Source organism: Acipenser ruthenus, chromosome 5, assembly GCF_902713425.1.
Source record: "Acipenser ruthenus chromosome 5, fAciRut3.2 maternal haplotype, whole genome shotgun sequence".
Classification (NCBI taxonomy): Eukaryota; Metazoa; Chordata; class Actinopteri; order Acipenseriformes; family Acipenseridae; genus Acipenser; species Acipenser ruthenus.
Window position 1 is genome coordinate 11090802 of NC_081193.1, and position 16607 is coordinate 11107408.

General features: G+C 37.9%; 1 protein-coding gene across 1 annotated transcript in view; it reads right to left on the reverse strand.

Annotated features, from left to right (window-relative positions):
- nbas (NBAS subunit of NRZ tethering complex) overlaps positions 1-16607 on the reverse strand; it is a 220453-nt gene that overhangs the window by 145941 nt on the left and 57905 nt on the right. Inside the window, exons 21-23 of the mRNA XM_034004808.3 lie at positions 14771-14907; positions 6940-7026; positions 5665-5818 (exon numbers count right to left, since the gene is read on the reverse strand). Of these exons, the coding sequence (XP_033860699.3) occupies positions 5665-5818; positions 6940-7026; positions 14771-14907 (378 nt within the window). The remainder of the gene's footprint in view (positions 1-5664; positions 5819-6939; positions 7027-14770; positions 14908-16607) is intronic.

Here is a 16607-nt window from a genome sequence, read left to right on the forward strand (position 1 = left end):
TTACAGTCTTCCACGGCTGAGCTGGGAGACACTGTGCATACGGCAACAACAGCCCAGGTGCTTCACAAAACTGGCCTTTATGGGAGAGTGGCAAAAAGAAAGCCATTGTTGAAAAAGACTTGCATCAAATCTCGGCTAGAGTTTGCCAGAAGGCATGTGGGAGACTCTGAGACCAAGTGGAAGAAGATTCTATGGTCTGATGAGACCAAAATAGAGCTTTTTGGCCTCAACGCTAAGCGCTATGTTTGGCGCAAGCCTAACACCGCACATCATCCTGAGAACACCATCCCTACCGTGAAGCATGATGGTGGCAGCATCATGCTATGGGGATGCTTCTCTGCGTCAGGGCCTGGAAAGCTCGTGAAGATAGAGGGCAAAATGGATGCAGCAAAGTACAGAGAAATCCTGGAGGAAAACCTGCTGAAGTCTGCAAGAGACCTGGGACTTGGGAGAAGATTCATCTTCCAGCAGGACACTGACCCCAACCATACAGCCAAAGCCACACTGGAGTGGCTTAAAAACAAAAAGGTCAATGTCCTGGAATGGCCCAGTCAAAGCCCGGACCTCAATCCAATTGAGAATATGTGGAAAGAGTTGAAAATTGCTGTTCACCAAAGGTCCCCATCCAACTTGACAGAGCTTGAGAATGGGCAAAAATTGCAGTGTCCAGATGTGCAAAGCTGGTAGAGACGTATCCAAATAGACTCATGGCTGTAATTGCTGCCAAAGTGCCTCTACCAAATATTGACTCAAGGGGGTGAATACTTATGCAATCAATTATTTTCTGTTTTGTATTTGTAATTCATTTAGAACAATTTGTAGATTTTATTTGTCACTTTGACATTATGGACTTTTTTTGTGCTGATCAGTGGCAAAAACTCCTAATTAAATCCATTTTGATTCCATGTTGTAACACAATACAAATGTGGAAAAGTCCAAGGGGGGTGAATTATTTTGAGAGCCACTGTAGGTAGGTAGATAGGTAGATAGATAGATAGATATTTTTATTTTTGTAATATGTATCCCAATACACTTTATTTCAATCAATCAAAACAATATTAACCTTACAGGAGGAGGCTGTGTGGTCCAGTGGTTAAAGAAAAGGGCTTGTAACCAGGAGATCCCCGGTTCAAATCCCACCTCAGCCACTGACTCATTGTGTGATCCTGAGCAAGTCACTTAACCTCCTTGTGCTCCGTCTTTCGGGTGAGACGTAATTGTAAGTGACTCTGCAGCTGATGCATAGTTCACACACCCTAGTCTCTGTAAATCGCCTTGGATAAAGGCGTCTGCTAAATAAAACAAAATAAACAGCACAAATGTCCATACAAAACCCTCTATTACAACAATTACAAACACATTTTTAAATTATTATCTTCCACCAAACACACCACCTCCCCAATTGCCTGAAACTGTTCTAGCTGGTGCACCAATTTATAAAAAGTAAAATCAACTTTAATTCTTGAGATTACCAATACTTTAAAAATAGGTATTACCGCATCAGTTAAAACTCCATTCATTTTATTCTTCCTACTTTTCAAAATTGCCATTTTTGCCTGGCCCAGTAGAAAATTTGCCAATTGACAAAGATTTTTATTTCCTTTAGCATTCTTCACCCCAAAAATAAAAGTAGTTTGAGTAAAACTCAGACCCAATTCACTAAACAAATCATTCAATAACTCAAACAAAGGCTTTAACCGACCACAAAATAAATAACAATGAAAAACTGTTTCCCTTATCGAGCAAAACTGACATGTATCTCCTCCCCCCGGCTGAATGATGGAGAGAAATGAGTTGGTGGCCACAATGGTATGCAATATTCTCCACTGTAGATCCCCCACTCTCTTAGGAACTGGTGATCTATACAGATTCCTCCATGCAGGGGTGATGGGGTCCTCTACCTGTAGCCTCTCTCGCCAATGTGTATCAGGCAGGTTTTTTAAATTTTGAAAATGCAACACTTTCACACACATCCGATACATTTCTTTTTTTTTATATCCCCCCGAACTGAACCTTATATCCTTCTCCAAACTTTAGGATCTGCCCCGGGGTATCAGTGGTCTGCCCTACTGCAGGTTCAACTTGCAGGTCCAACTCTGGCGGTTCTGTCTCCAGCTGGCTTTTTCCTAAGAATAACTGACTCATCTGCTGTAACATCTCTGCAGGCAAAACAGCTTTCAGCTGCACTAAAAACCCCTCCATCACACGCACTGATCTCACACCCAGCTCACTTGCTAGTGATTCTGCAGTTTTCCAGGCTCGGTTATCAAAATTAATTAAATCACCGACCTTCACTACTCCTCTGGAAATTAAAAGTAAAACTTAATTTTTCCCAAAAAATTGGGACCAAAGCCAAATGACCTAATAACATCAAAAAGATACCGCTGGTCTACCCGGTCAAAAGCCTTCTCTTGATCCAGAGAGAGCAAACCAGCTTTAAAACCAAAGAGCTTGGAGGCAACTATTAAATCCCGCACCAAAAATATATTATCAAATATTGTTCGGCCTGGTACACAGTGCGTTTGGTCTGAATGCACAATAGTGCTCATTACTCCGCTTAGTCTATTTGCCAATGCCTTCGACAAGATTTTATAGTCAGTGCAAAGAATACTTATGGGCCTCCAGTTCTTAATAAGACACAAGCAACTGACAATTCACTGTTCTAAGACAGTGTATTGCTTTACTCTGAACCACTTTCTTTTCCAATGCAAAAAAATATTGAATTGGAGCATCCATCTGAGAAAGCTTTAAAAACCTTGACCGTACCAATGCTCCCTTACCTGTGAGTCCAACAACTCAGCCAAACTCCTCTTTTTGAGCTTCAGGTCTTCATAAAGCCTGTCACTGTATGTGATCGCCACTGCATTATGGAGTTCAGTAATCTCCTCCTCCAGCTCTCTCATCACCTCACTAGTGCTCTTTGTAGCATTCATAGTGTACTGCTGACAAAACAGTCGGGTCTGAATTTTACTCATGTCCCACCATTGCCTTATTGATAAAAATGCCTTTTTCTGCCTCCTCCACCGTTCCCAAAAGAATTTGAAACATTTTAAAAAATAATCGTCTTTTAAAAGTTTAGTATTAAAATGCCATTAAGACGAATAAACACGTGCAATAGGGATAATCATATTCAAACTGACCAAACTATGATCAGATAAACTTGTGGGGTGAATAGTACATTTAGAATAACAATTTAATTGATGCTTAAAAACATAAAACATATCTAATCGAGCTAAACATATATTCCCATCACTCCCCTTAGCCCAGGTATACTGTTTCACATCAGGATTCATTACTCTCCACACATCCTCCATATCCTGCGCTGCTAAAACAGTGACCAGCTCCTTAACTGACCGGGGTGAGGCTCTGGGCCATTTCTGTCTAGCTTGTCGTCAACTGTACAGTTAAAATCACCAGCTATTAAAACCACTTCTTCAGTCTGACTCTGGGCAATAACTCCATTGAGATTCTGAAAAAACAGCACCCTCTCTCTCCCATCATTTGGTGCATAAATATTAACAAATACTAACTTTCTCCCTTCTACCGATACTTGCACTTTTAACAAGTGCCCTTTAATAACCTCACTTACATTGATAGAGTCATACTTAAACCCCTTCGCAAATAATATGGCAACTCCAGCACTAAAATTCGCTCCATGACTAAAAATAACCTCCCCTTCCCAATCCCGAATCCACTCAGATTTATTATTATCATCTGTATGGGTCTCCTGGAGCATGGAACATTAACTTTCTTTTGGGTTAACTATTCAAACAGAGCTGCTCTCTTTGCACAATCTCTACCCCCATTAATATTTAAAGTTCCTATATTAAGAGTCTGCATTATAGGTTTTAAAGGAGAAATACACTGGAATTTACACACACTAATAAAAATGTACACATAAAAAAGAAATAATACTTGTGTAGACCTATCCATCATTACTTTTTTAGAGAGGCACAAACTTTACTTATTATATTTTTTTAACTGATCTCTTTCCCTTTGCTCCATTCCCAATACAGCTGCATTATGTCTAATTTGCTGTGCCGAATTTAAAAACAATTTTAAATCAGGGAAGTGCTCAATAACTTCAATCTCCATTTAATGGAGCTTAAAAATCCCTGAATGCTTTCAGCACTATACCCCCCCTCGCTTGCTGACTAGCCGAGAGATCAGAACTAACCGATGAGTCAGTATCACTGCCCCCGTATTCACTAAAATTGCCACCACTGCCTGTTGCGCAATGCGTTTGAGTGCAATCCACTCTCTCAGATAACTCACTCACTGAATCATCAGCCTGATTGACTCCATCCTCAGAAACAAGGCTGCGTTTTGCTGCAAAACTGTGCCTATTCTTAGCCTTTCTTTTCCCTTTGGGGAGTTTAAACTCACCCACTTCCCTCTCCTTCTCTAACACTAAAACTGCACCTTTATTCTGTGCAAAGCTTTCCTCAATCTGTTCTCTCCCCTCACCACCCTGTCCGTCAACTACCACCCCCACCACAGGTGTTTTAGACGAATCCTGCAACTCACTTTCCCTATCTACCACACCAGACTCAACCAAACCAGGGTTGACTTTTTCAGTCTCTCTCTCCGTTCTAGTACTATCTACAGCGCTGCGATCCGAAGGTCCATCAACCTGGCTCCCTGGCTCAGCTACGCTCTCTCACCTCAATGACTTCTTCCCCCTCGCTTTCAGTTTCTCCTTCAGTCCTCTTACAGTTCTTCGCAATATGCCCTTTACGGCCACATTTAAAACACTTCATTGTATCAGAAGAAGCAAACACTACATATTCGCTACCCTCCACCCGAAACCTAAAAGCTACATTCAGCTCTCCAGTCGGGTCATTCAGCATCATATATACCTCTCCTGAAAGAAACTACGTGCTTTAACTCAGGGGATTTACAACCCAGAGGAATCATTGTAATGCCTGACATTATTTGACCATGACGACTTAGCTCTCTCACTATAAGTTCATTTTTCAGAAAAGGCGGAATATTGGAAATTGTTATTTTCCTAGCAGGAGCCGCAAGTGGCAGAACAGACACTAACACTCTGTCAATAACCAACCCTTGCTGAACCATTTCGGAAACTATTATTTCATTGCTCAGAAATACAACTACAACCTTGTTCATCCGTGACGCCGACTTGATATTCTCACACCCAATTACTTTTCCAAGTTCTACCACACATTTCTCAACCGGGACAGACACATCCACTACAATTTTTATGCCATTTCTCCGTGTCATATGTTCAAAATTGGGAACTGATCCCCTCGGGATTCCCCCGACTTTGGCCATCACGGCCGTTAAAAAGACCCAACTATTACCCCTTTTTTATTTTTAAACCTATAACATAAATAAAGGATGAAATGTGAAAAAAGAAAAGAAAAAAAAACAGGGGAGAGAAACCCCCTCACTCACTCTGAGCTCAAACACACTGCAAGCACTCCCGACAGGCACCGCAACAGACAGACAGACAGCACGAGTAGATAGATAGATAGATAGATAGAGATAGATAGATAGATAGATAGATAGATAGATAGATAGATAGATAGATAGATAGAGACAAACATTTTAAACACATTTTAAAGTCATCACCAGTTTGTTTATTTGTTTTTGTAAAGCTGAACAAAGAAGAGAATGAACTGGTTGTTCTTCTCTCCTTACCTGTCTAGAAAAGCTGTCAATCTCTTCAGCCTGCCTTAGATACCAGTCAGTGAGTAGCTGTATAGATGGTTCAGTCGTCCGGAACTTGAGCAGTTCAGGCTGTTCCTCATAAAGAAACTCTGCCTCATCTTGAGGATTGGGCTCCAGAATTATTCTTAAAAAAAAAAAAAAAAAAGAAGTGATGAATATATATTAAATTATTATTATTATTATTATTTATTTCTTAGCAGACGCCCTTATCCGGGGCGACTTACAATCGCAAGCAAATACAAATACATTCAAGTGTTACAATATAAATCATACAATAAGAACAAGAAATACAATAATTCTCAAGTGTGACAAACCACAATTCAATAATACAGCAGATAATAGTGAAAGTTACATCAGGATATGATTAAATAGTGATAGTTACATCAGGATACGATTAAGTACAAAATAAAGAAACAGAAGAGTCCACGTATAGTCTTGTTAAAGGACTGCTTGTTATCAGTCCAAATTAATAAGAAATTACTTTATAATGCAGTATTTGGACAAGGTAACACTGTAATGCAGAACAATGGAATGCAGTATACATTTAAAATACTACATTTTATATCACAAGCATGGGTACATCTAGGGTGGGGTACTTTTTTTTTGTTATTCCACTTCAGTGGGATAACATGAGTGGACTAGCATGGTTATTGGGACTAGATTCAAATGTGTCTTTGCACATTCCAGTACAGAGGTGTCCTGATGAAATTCAGGATGGTAGTTCAATATTATTATTATTATTATGTTTATTATTATTTATTTCTTAGCAGACACCCTTATCCAGGGCGACTTACAGTTGTATACCAAAAGAAAACATATCAAGAATTTTATTGCCACCTATACATATTTTACAACAACTTCAAAATGTCTGAAATAATGACAAGTTTCTATTGTTGCTTTGATTTGGACTCAGATTTCCTTCAGAACGAGTTTAGTCAAGAAATGGCAGCTACCAATCTGCCTGAATCTGACTTAGCTGAGCAGCCTGTAGCCCCTTCATTAACACCGGTGATGGCAGGAAACAAGAGAGGCTGAAATTGACAGACTTGAGCTCAAGGTTCTATCTAAAAAGAACTGTTGAGAAGAGGCCATAAACAGATTTTGAAATTAATCAGCGTCAAAGCATTGTCTGTTGACAATGAAAAGTAAAAGATCCGGCAGGTAAAATAATCTCTGAATTAATTGATTTAATATAAAAAATATACCTGCATTCTGGTTCTTCATGAACTTCTAAAATAAATATACCTGCACGCTGGTTCTTCACACCAGTCCCTGTCTCGGTGCCTCTGCTCGTTCCATGGTATGATTGCTAAATTATCTTCATCATCAAAGCTAAGGGAAGAAGAGTCATATTTTATGTAATTAACACATATTTTAATTATTATTATTATTTATTATTATTTGTTTATTTAGCAGACACCTTTATCCAAGGCGACTTACAGAGACTAGGGTGTGTGAACTATGCATCAGCTGCAGAGTCACTTACAACTACCTCTCACCCGAAAGACGGAGCACAAGGAGGTTAAGTGACTTGCTCAGGGTCACACAATGAGTCAGTGGCTGAGGTGGGATTTGAACCAGGGACCTCCTGGTTACAAAGCCGTTTCTTTAACCACTGGACCACACAGCCTCCTGTATCTTGTTCAACAGATTCCTGTTGAACATGTATCTTGTTCAACAGATTCCTGTTGAACAAGATACATGATTTTACAGACAGCCTGCAAATGAGTCCAGAAATAGGTCTAGTACAGTACATGTTTTGAACATTTAACAAGAAAATCAAAGGGTATGTAAAAATGAATGAGCATAATGTACAGTAAAGCCCACAGTTCAAAACAAGAGACATTATCTTGTACAACAATATATATATATATATAGGTAACAATTAATGTGTCTGGATGTTAGTATGCAAAAGTGATTAAAAAATAAATAAATAAATAAAAAAGAAGATGCTGTTAATTTTGGGTGCAAAAATCTCAACTCCAAACAAATAAGCTTAAAATTAAAAATGATATCTGATGCAAGGCACATACTTTTCAGTACAAGGACTTATATGACCTTCATGTATTTATTTAAGCCATTAATATTGTATAAGTTAGCTTTTATTGAAACAGACTTCATAGTTTATAGTTAAATTGTGTTATTCTTCCTGTCATTCCTAATGAAGACAAACTTTTAAAAAGTTTTCACGAAGCACAGTAGCACTTTAACTGTAGTCTTGGCTGTGTTTCAACAGTGTCAGTATAATCAGAGCCTGCCAGACAGATGGTAGGGGACCTGCTATTTCCAGGAAAACATTTATACCAAAGTTTGCATTATGCAATTAGAGAAGGATCACAGCTCATATATACAGTTTATTATTTTACTGTTCCAGCCTTAATCAGGTTTGAAGCATCATGCATATGTATTTAAAAGAAAAAATAAATATGTCCATGCTTGTCAAGATCCTTCTCCAATGTTTAAAATGTGTTGAAGTTGGCACTTGGCAATGCTGCTGTGAAAACAACATTCAACACAACTGGCAACAAGGTCCTCAGAACACCACTGTGGACCACAAAGAGTCCTAAGCTCATGCCAAAGAGGTTTTTTTGTGTCTTGTCAAGATAAAAGTAATAATAAAAAAAAGCTAAATGCTGCATTTTTACAGGGGCAGAGATGGCATCTTGGGCATCACACATACTGTGTGCATAACAGGCATGACTGTGCAGCCATTACTACTTTGTACAATTCACTCCTCTTGTATACTACATAGCAAGCACACATTAGAACACTAGAATACTATAAGAGCAATAACTAAGGATACGATTTTGTCACGGAGGTCACAGAAATTGTGAAGATCATGAATTTGAACAAAAGTCTGTGAAATCTTGGAAATGGATGTAAAACACATTTGGTTAGGCACTTCCTTTATTTCCTTTAAAAATGCAGTATGTCATGCACTGAAAATACAAATCTGCGAGTATCTGTAAATTGTTTGGTTGTGTATGAACGCAGCATTTCAACTCTGTTTATTTTTCTTAGTCTAGGTTGGGGGGGGGGCTCTGTAGGCTACTCAGAAACAACCAAAGAAAGTCAAGAATAAGGGCTGTGTCTTCAAGAAATCAAAGAGACCAGCTGCTAGCAATATTCTGGCACATGTGACTTATTTATCTTTTACGGCTTGTAAGAAGTATAACCTGCCATTACAAATAATGACTGTAAATTGAGAATATTTTGTTGAAATCATATGCTTGAACTGAAACCCTACATTTTGAGTTTAGACAAAAAATTTGAGAACATAAATATAAAGAACCTGGTGCACTTATACAATGACAATGTGATGACTGTATACGAGAGGTCACATGAAGGGGCATAAGCTGACAACTTTGACCCTTAGAGACTTCATACCTAATTTTAAATGTATGATAGTTCCTCAAAAACAGTTTGTTCAAAGACATTTTCCTGTTTTGATGTTGATACGTTGTTAATGTTTCTCTCTCCTGTTTGCCAACGTGTTAGTTATTAAGGAATTCATTCTTTGCCTCATAGAGATATTTTAAAACACATTTTATATTTGTTTGCACTAACCATGGTACTGACACTGCTTGTTCCCACCGGTCACAATTGTGCACCAATTTCCCATCATTTACATTGTTTGTAAGGGTAACAAATGGAACATGATTTTCATAGGTACAAAATTTGGGGATGAATTTGGGAACAATGTTTTGGGGAAAAATTTGGTTAAATTTGTTGCTGTTTTAGTTTTTAATTGGTGTATGGTTTTAAAGTTACAAATACTTCCTCTCAGCCCTTCTCTTGCAATCACAAAAAGGATTTTGCCTCTGACTGCCACAGACTGGTGATTGTGGAGGTGGGCTTTTGGCTTGGACAACTTTGAAAATGTTGTGAATTTTTAAAAGAAATGTAATGATTTTTTAGCAAACTGAGAACTGTTACTAAGATGTACAGAAATATGAAATCACTGATGCATCTGTTTTTAAACACATTAAGAACATTTGCAATTATGTGCATAATTCAAATCACATGAAACTGCCTACAAGGTTCCCAAGCCTAATTAATTTCCAAGACAACAATGCCAGTGATTGCTTTGGCAATCCTCCTTTAGCCTTTACTACTGCCTGGCACTGCTACTTTGGCTCAGTCATTATCCTCTTCTTCTTACAATTATATGATTATACATATGTGATGGTTGTATAGCATCCTCACAGACTTGCAAGCTTTTTAACCCTTTGCAGTCCTATGTCGGACCTGGTCCGAGATTACCATTTTTCCTTTCCGGTCTAATGTCGGACCCTGTCCGACATCATCAAAAAGACGTCAACCACAGGTCCCTAGTCATTTTTTCTCCAAAAAAAGCAGAGAAAACCTTTCAAATGGCAGAGTGAGACCAATAGAAGGCACAAAAAAAAGGGGGGGCGGGGATCTGAGCAATACACATAGCTTCCGCATCCAGCGCTCAAAGAAAATTGCAGACATTTGCCAAGCTTTTTGAGATGTTATAGTAATAAAATAAATTACTTGGATAGTATTTCTGAGGAGCTTGGTGATAAAACGAGTGATCAGGAGATGATTCACCAGTATGGACTACTGTGAAGAGATATGTGATAAATACAGCGAACAAGGAGTGGGGCAGTGCTGGAGATGCAGTACTGAGTGTCCTGTTGATATGCAGTGCTTTTTAAACCTGTTTTACTGTGAATAAAATTACTTTTAAACAGCGCATGTAAAATAAACAGCACGTGTGAAAATAAACTGGACCTGATGCACCTGACAGGCACTGAATAAATTGACCGCAAAGGGTTAAAACTATATATAAATATATATCCTAAAAACTTTGTCTCCCACAGGTCCAACTGCATGGAAAGTCCTCCTTGCATCTGACTTAATTATTGCTTAAAATCCCTCACAGCCACTCTGACCCAGTATACAAAACCACATGAGTGCTTCCACTTACTTTGCTTACAATGTACACATTTCTCCTCCAGACCGCCACAAGTTAATATTCTTTTAAATTAGAAACAACAGGCTTTATCTATTTGAGAACCAGCAACACCATTGGAAGCATGGCTAATTTTTCTTTGTATACTATGATTAATTTTCAGATGTCAGTCTTGATAAACATTCAATTTTTATGATTTGGCAGGGCAATCTTCAAAATATTTTGTCTTACTGTTATACAGACAGCAAGATTTCTTTATTCGAAAGTTCTGTCATATGCTGCATAATACAAGCTCAATATGGCATGACAAACCAAATACAAGTAAGGTATAGCATATAGGATTGTGACAAAAACATGATTATTCATGACTGGCATGGTAAATGCGTAGTATAACCAAGGGGAAATCCTGGTAAACTGCACAATTACAGTGCAATTTTCCAATAGCAAACTTTTATTAGTTTAGTTTATTCACTTTGTGCCCAGCACAGGTGCATCTCAAAAGTGCAGCACTGATAGAACAAGGAGACCATACTCAATAATAAACAATACAGCAATTATTATACATCCAAGTAATCTCAATAAAAACACACATTTCACACGTATACATACAATACACAAATATATTAAAAGATAAAGATGTTTATATTTCAATACAACTAATACAAGTTTACCTCAAGCACAGATTACACTGAACAGCAGTTTTAAACCCAGAGAGGCTTGACAATGACACAATGGAATCCGGAAGGGCATTCCATAACACCAAGGCTGTGCCAAAGAAAGAATAACGACACAACTGAAGGCGAAAAGGCCTGATGGTCAGAGCAGCTCTGTGGAGACCTCTCAGCGCAGATCTATTACGAGCACAGACTGACATACAGGGAAAACACAGTGAATGCAGAACCTTATAGAAATAAACAAAAATAAAATAGGACCTTCTGCCACTTTAAGCGAAGAGCGACTAAGAAGGTTGCCATAAGTAGAATCCCAATTTCAGTCATTCAATACAATCCTACAAGTAAATCTTTACACAGACAAGTAAATCTTTACACAAGCTTCTTAGTATAGTATTTTTGAAATGGATCACAGACAAAACAGGTCTTACCAAACTCTTTTAAAGATGTAAAACAACATTTGGAGGGGTCTCTCTAAATAATTTTCCAATAGCAAACTTTTACTAGTATTATGTCATAGCCCACCCACCTCACCTATTTGGATCTAAAGTCAGACACATGTAGTACAATAGGGAGTATCATCCAACCCAATACTGACTAAAATGTAAGACCCCAGGGATGCTGACAAGAGGGGATCTGGTACATTCATTAAACTGACAATCTTAACAAATTCAAGATAGCAATAAAAGCCTGCTTCAGAGAACCAATTCTTTATGTTACATAGTGTCACTTGTATTTATTCAGCCACATTTCAAGCGTGGTAGGTCTTTAACTCCATGTGGCTATTACTTGCCAGCTATGGTTTAGTAATATGCTTTGCAATAGCTATCCATGACTGGCTTTAAAAAATGCACATTGCATTGTATTTCATGCTGCTTTACATACAGGTACAGTAACTAAGACTTTTTTTTTTTTTTTCTGTGCTGTCTCCTGTAAGTAACTTGACTACAGAAACAAGGTATTTAATTACCAACTCAAATTAACTGCAAAAATGCGGGGAGTTAATTTTGCCGGTCTCCACAAGGACCGAATTTAGTTTCTATTGCATTAGAAAGCTATTTAAAACAGGTGCTTTTTTTCATTGATTTTGCAGTAAAGCAGAACTTGATGAATCTGATGTTATTTGCCTTAGAGCAGCCTGTGAGCTAACCACATACACATAAATTGCACTACTTGATCTACTATTCATTATCTGGGGCATAGTTCTAATCTGCTTGTCCTTTCTCCAGAGAATCACTGTGTCTCATAAAGCACTATAAACTTGTTTTTCTCTCCATTACAATAGAAAGGTTAGAGCATATAAGGTAATATACCATTCTGAAAATGAAATTACACCAGAAAGAAAAGGTCTCTCAAACTACTTCCAACAGTCTTCCAAAATAAGAAGGTGGTAAAAAGGTAATAGTTTGCATAGCAGGAAATCAGAATTTCCCTTCAATGACAAGAATGTAAGAACATAAGAAAGGTTACAAATGAGAGGAGGCCATTTGGCCCACCTTGCTTATTTGATTGTTAGTAGCTTATTGATCCCAGAATCTCATCAAGCAGCCTCTTGAAGGATCCCAGGGTGTCAGACAACTTCTGCAATATCCCTGCTTTTTATTATTATTTTATGTATAGGGCATCAACTCCATCTATACAGAAGCACATACCACATACACATATGGTTACAGACAAAAGTATTGGCACCCTATGCTTACAATACCATAATTCAAGATAACAGATTAAGGACAAGCATTTAGTAAACATTAATCACCTTTTAATAAAACATAAAGCAAAATACACCATTTCTAGTAATTTAACCAATTATGTTTATAAATAAAACAAACAAACTTATTTAATCTAAAGTGTGAATTTAGATTTAAATCTGTGGCTGTATTAAATACCAGAGACTTCAGTATTAATTTCAATAACATTCATAATAAAAGCTGTTTTATGTGTATATTTTTTCAGTATTGCCTGTGGAAACAGCTACAGTACTTTTATATTATAAAACGGAGTATGATCAATTCCCAAGTGGTCCTGACACATTCAGGATACCTTCATGTATTTGGACTTACTAATAAGAATGCAATACTATGGTTCCTTTTTCATTAGTCAAAATACCATATATATTTAGGTTTGCAAAATATGATTTGGAAATACTGAAAAAAAAATGAATTTTGAAAGAAAAAAAAAACTGGGAACTTATTGTTTTCAAATTCTACTGTGAAATAAGAAATCACACTGCATGCGTCTCAGGTATACAGAAAGTGGCACATATTCCATGACAGAAGGTAACAAACACACAATGGCCATGCAGATATATCACCTCTATAACATAAATGATCACAAACCATCTTACTGGATGCTTAGACTCCTCTTTAAAATCAATCTGTGTCTAAACATTAGGCAAAAAGGTTCCACGGTGTAGAAAACATTTATGAACAGATGCATCTCATTTAGTGTACACACTGTACTGTGAAAGGAGGCTGCTGTTCAACGACGGCCTGGGGCTGTTTTACATGGGAAGGATGGTCCACTGACTCCAGCTAAAGGTCAAGTGACAGTGAGGATCTACAAATCCAAGCACAATGATCTCACAGTGCAGCATCACGTCCCTGGCAGTGATAGAGTGCTCCGCCACGATAATGCCTTGCACCACAGGGCTGTGGCCATCAACAATGAGAATGCACGCAATATAGTGCTTGTTCAGAAGCCTGTCAAATCCCCATAGATTAACCCAAACAAACACCTGTAGGATAAATGAGGGAGAGCATCCCATGCCACACATCCACAAAAAGGCGTATTAGCTGCAAGCAGCTACACATGAACAGTGGTCTGAAATGCCACTTAGGACTGTCACAAGATCTAATGATTTGATATCAAGCATTTCCATTCAACCTGTAGCCCTGGTCTTTTCTTCTGTCTTTCTTCATTGTTTTGTTTTTACATCACCATCTGCCTATGCATGGCTTCGTGTCGTGCCTTGTCACGCCTTAAGTGTGCGGTGAGATCATATCAACCCATCCACTGTCATGCCTTAATGCTTCTATACAAAACAGCAAAACTCAGATTATCATCACTGGTTTCCAAGAGGTAATGTAACAGGAAATTGAATGTCTCTTCCATGAGGCTTTGTGAAATGGACTTTGAGTGAACAATTTAACACCATATTACAGTCCATCAGACTGGTGTATTTGGCGAATAAAATGGAGTGAAGTGAAGAAAAGACAACACGAGAAACAATTTCCCCCAGAACTGCAAAGGCATGTAGCGGTATATAAAACAAAACAGTCTTATAGATTCATAGACTTTCTACAAAAAAAAAAAAAAAATATATATATATATATACACACACACACATACATATATATATATATAAATAAATAAATAAATAAACTATTGAATTTGATCACAACCCATTTTCCCTAAACTATTAGAGAAAATAAACTAGTGATATGACAGGTTCTTATGTTTCACTTACCATGCTTCTGGCAACAGAATGGCATATTCATGTGGAGAGGTGGTCTCTGGGAAGTTGAAGAGGATGGCGAGTCGGTGCTGCAGAAGCTCTGACCCATGATAAGTAAAAAGGATGTCCAGTGCTTGAACGTTACTTTGCTGTAATGATAAGAGCAACTTGTGAAAGTTAAGGGCCAACTTCAATTAACAAGCATTTTTTGGTTAGATTTGATTTGTTCTGTTATATTAATGATGTGCTCTGTTTAATGTATGATTTCATATTTTCCTAAATCATTTTTTACAGCTATTTGATCTCTTGTCTCTAAATATCCACAGACAAACAAGGAAATTATCTTGGGACATTCTATACCATAACATCTGGTTTCACAGACCTCTATAAGAAATAAATCTAGATTACTTAATGTCACCTTGGGTAAGGTAGCTTGAGGTTAGTGCTACTCAGGGTCTTTGAAACCAGACAATACAATAACTGTTGGTCTACACCTTTGATTGTAATGGTGGAAGCTCTATATACTGCCATTGTTTAAATGATTAAAATTGTAATCCCTGGTATTTGGATAGTTGGTTACCAGGGATCGTGGTAACATAAATGTCCCCTGCCCTAATGATCTATGGATGTGAGATTTAGACAAGTTGTTGTTTAGATCAATAAAACAGACACATTTTAAATTGTAGATATATTGATGTTGCCCATTGATTTTGATTTATAAAGCAAACAAACTTTAGGTTATTATCATAACCCTGGTTCCCTGAAATAGAAATGTAACCATTACTGAATGGGTGTTTACCTCCTAAAGAGCCGCATCCTGAATACTTTATACCAAAAGCTGCTCTTTGAACCTGTGACACAGTCGTGAACCCGCCCTCGAGTGATCAAAAGCATTGCAGTCACAGATAGCGTCATTTTTCCTTCAAGCTTGCTGCGAATAATGGACACAGCGACCTTGAAGTTTTATGGTTACATTTCTATTTCACGAACTCCACATATTACGTGAACTCCAAGCTCCATGTTGCTTGGGTCAGGAGAACAAACTGATCTCTTTCCCAGAGATCCTTAAATAATCCTTGTTGGCGCCAGAATATTGTCCTCTCCTCCATAAAAACCAGCCCGTTTAGTAACATTGCTATGTTTTTGTTTTCGAAAATTGGACAAAGAAAGAAAGGGGCAAAAGAGGGAGGGACATAGGTGTGTGGAGTTCATCGACTATGAAGAAACCATATTACAGGTAATCTTCATCTTCTTCCCTAGTCAGATGAACGCCACACACCGAGTGAACCTTACCAAAGGAGTAGAAAACAAGGGTGGAAGGTCAGATGTTAGTGCACAAAGCCACAGATAACACAGAATGAGCAAAGGTCGGTTGAAAAAAAGACACATCCAAGTTATAATGATTTGCAAAAGTGTTGACAGATGACATGTAGCAGCCTTGCAAATGTCCTGAATGGGAACTGATTTTAAATTTGCCCATGTAGTAGCCACTCCTCTTACTGAATGGGCTCTTATAGATCCTGGAATAGGTTTCTTATCCAGTCTATAACAAGACTTTATACAAGAGGAGATCCAGATGGATATTGTTTGTTTAGAGACAGGTTAGCCTCAAGCTTGTGAATAAAAGACATAAAAAGTTGTTGATGGCCTTCTTTTGATGGTTCTGTGAATATAGAAATTCAACGGTCTCTGGATGTCAATTAGGTGGTGCCTGGCCTCTTCTGATTTATGGGGTTTAGGGCAGAAATTAGGAAAAATTATGACCTGGTCCACATGAAATCGTGTTACCACTTTTGGCAAGAATTGGGGATTAGGCCTGCATACAATCTTATCCTTAAATGACGGGAAA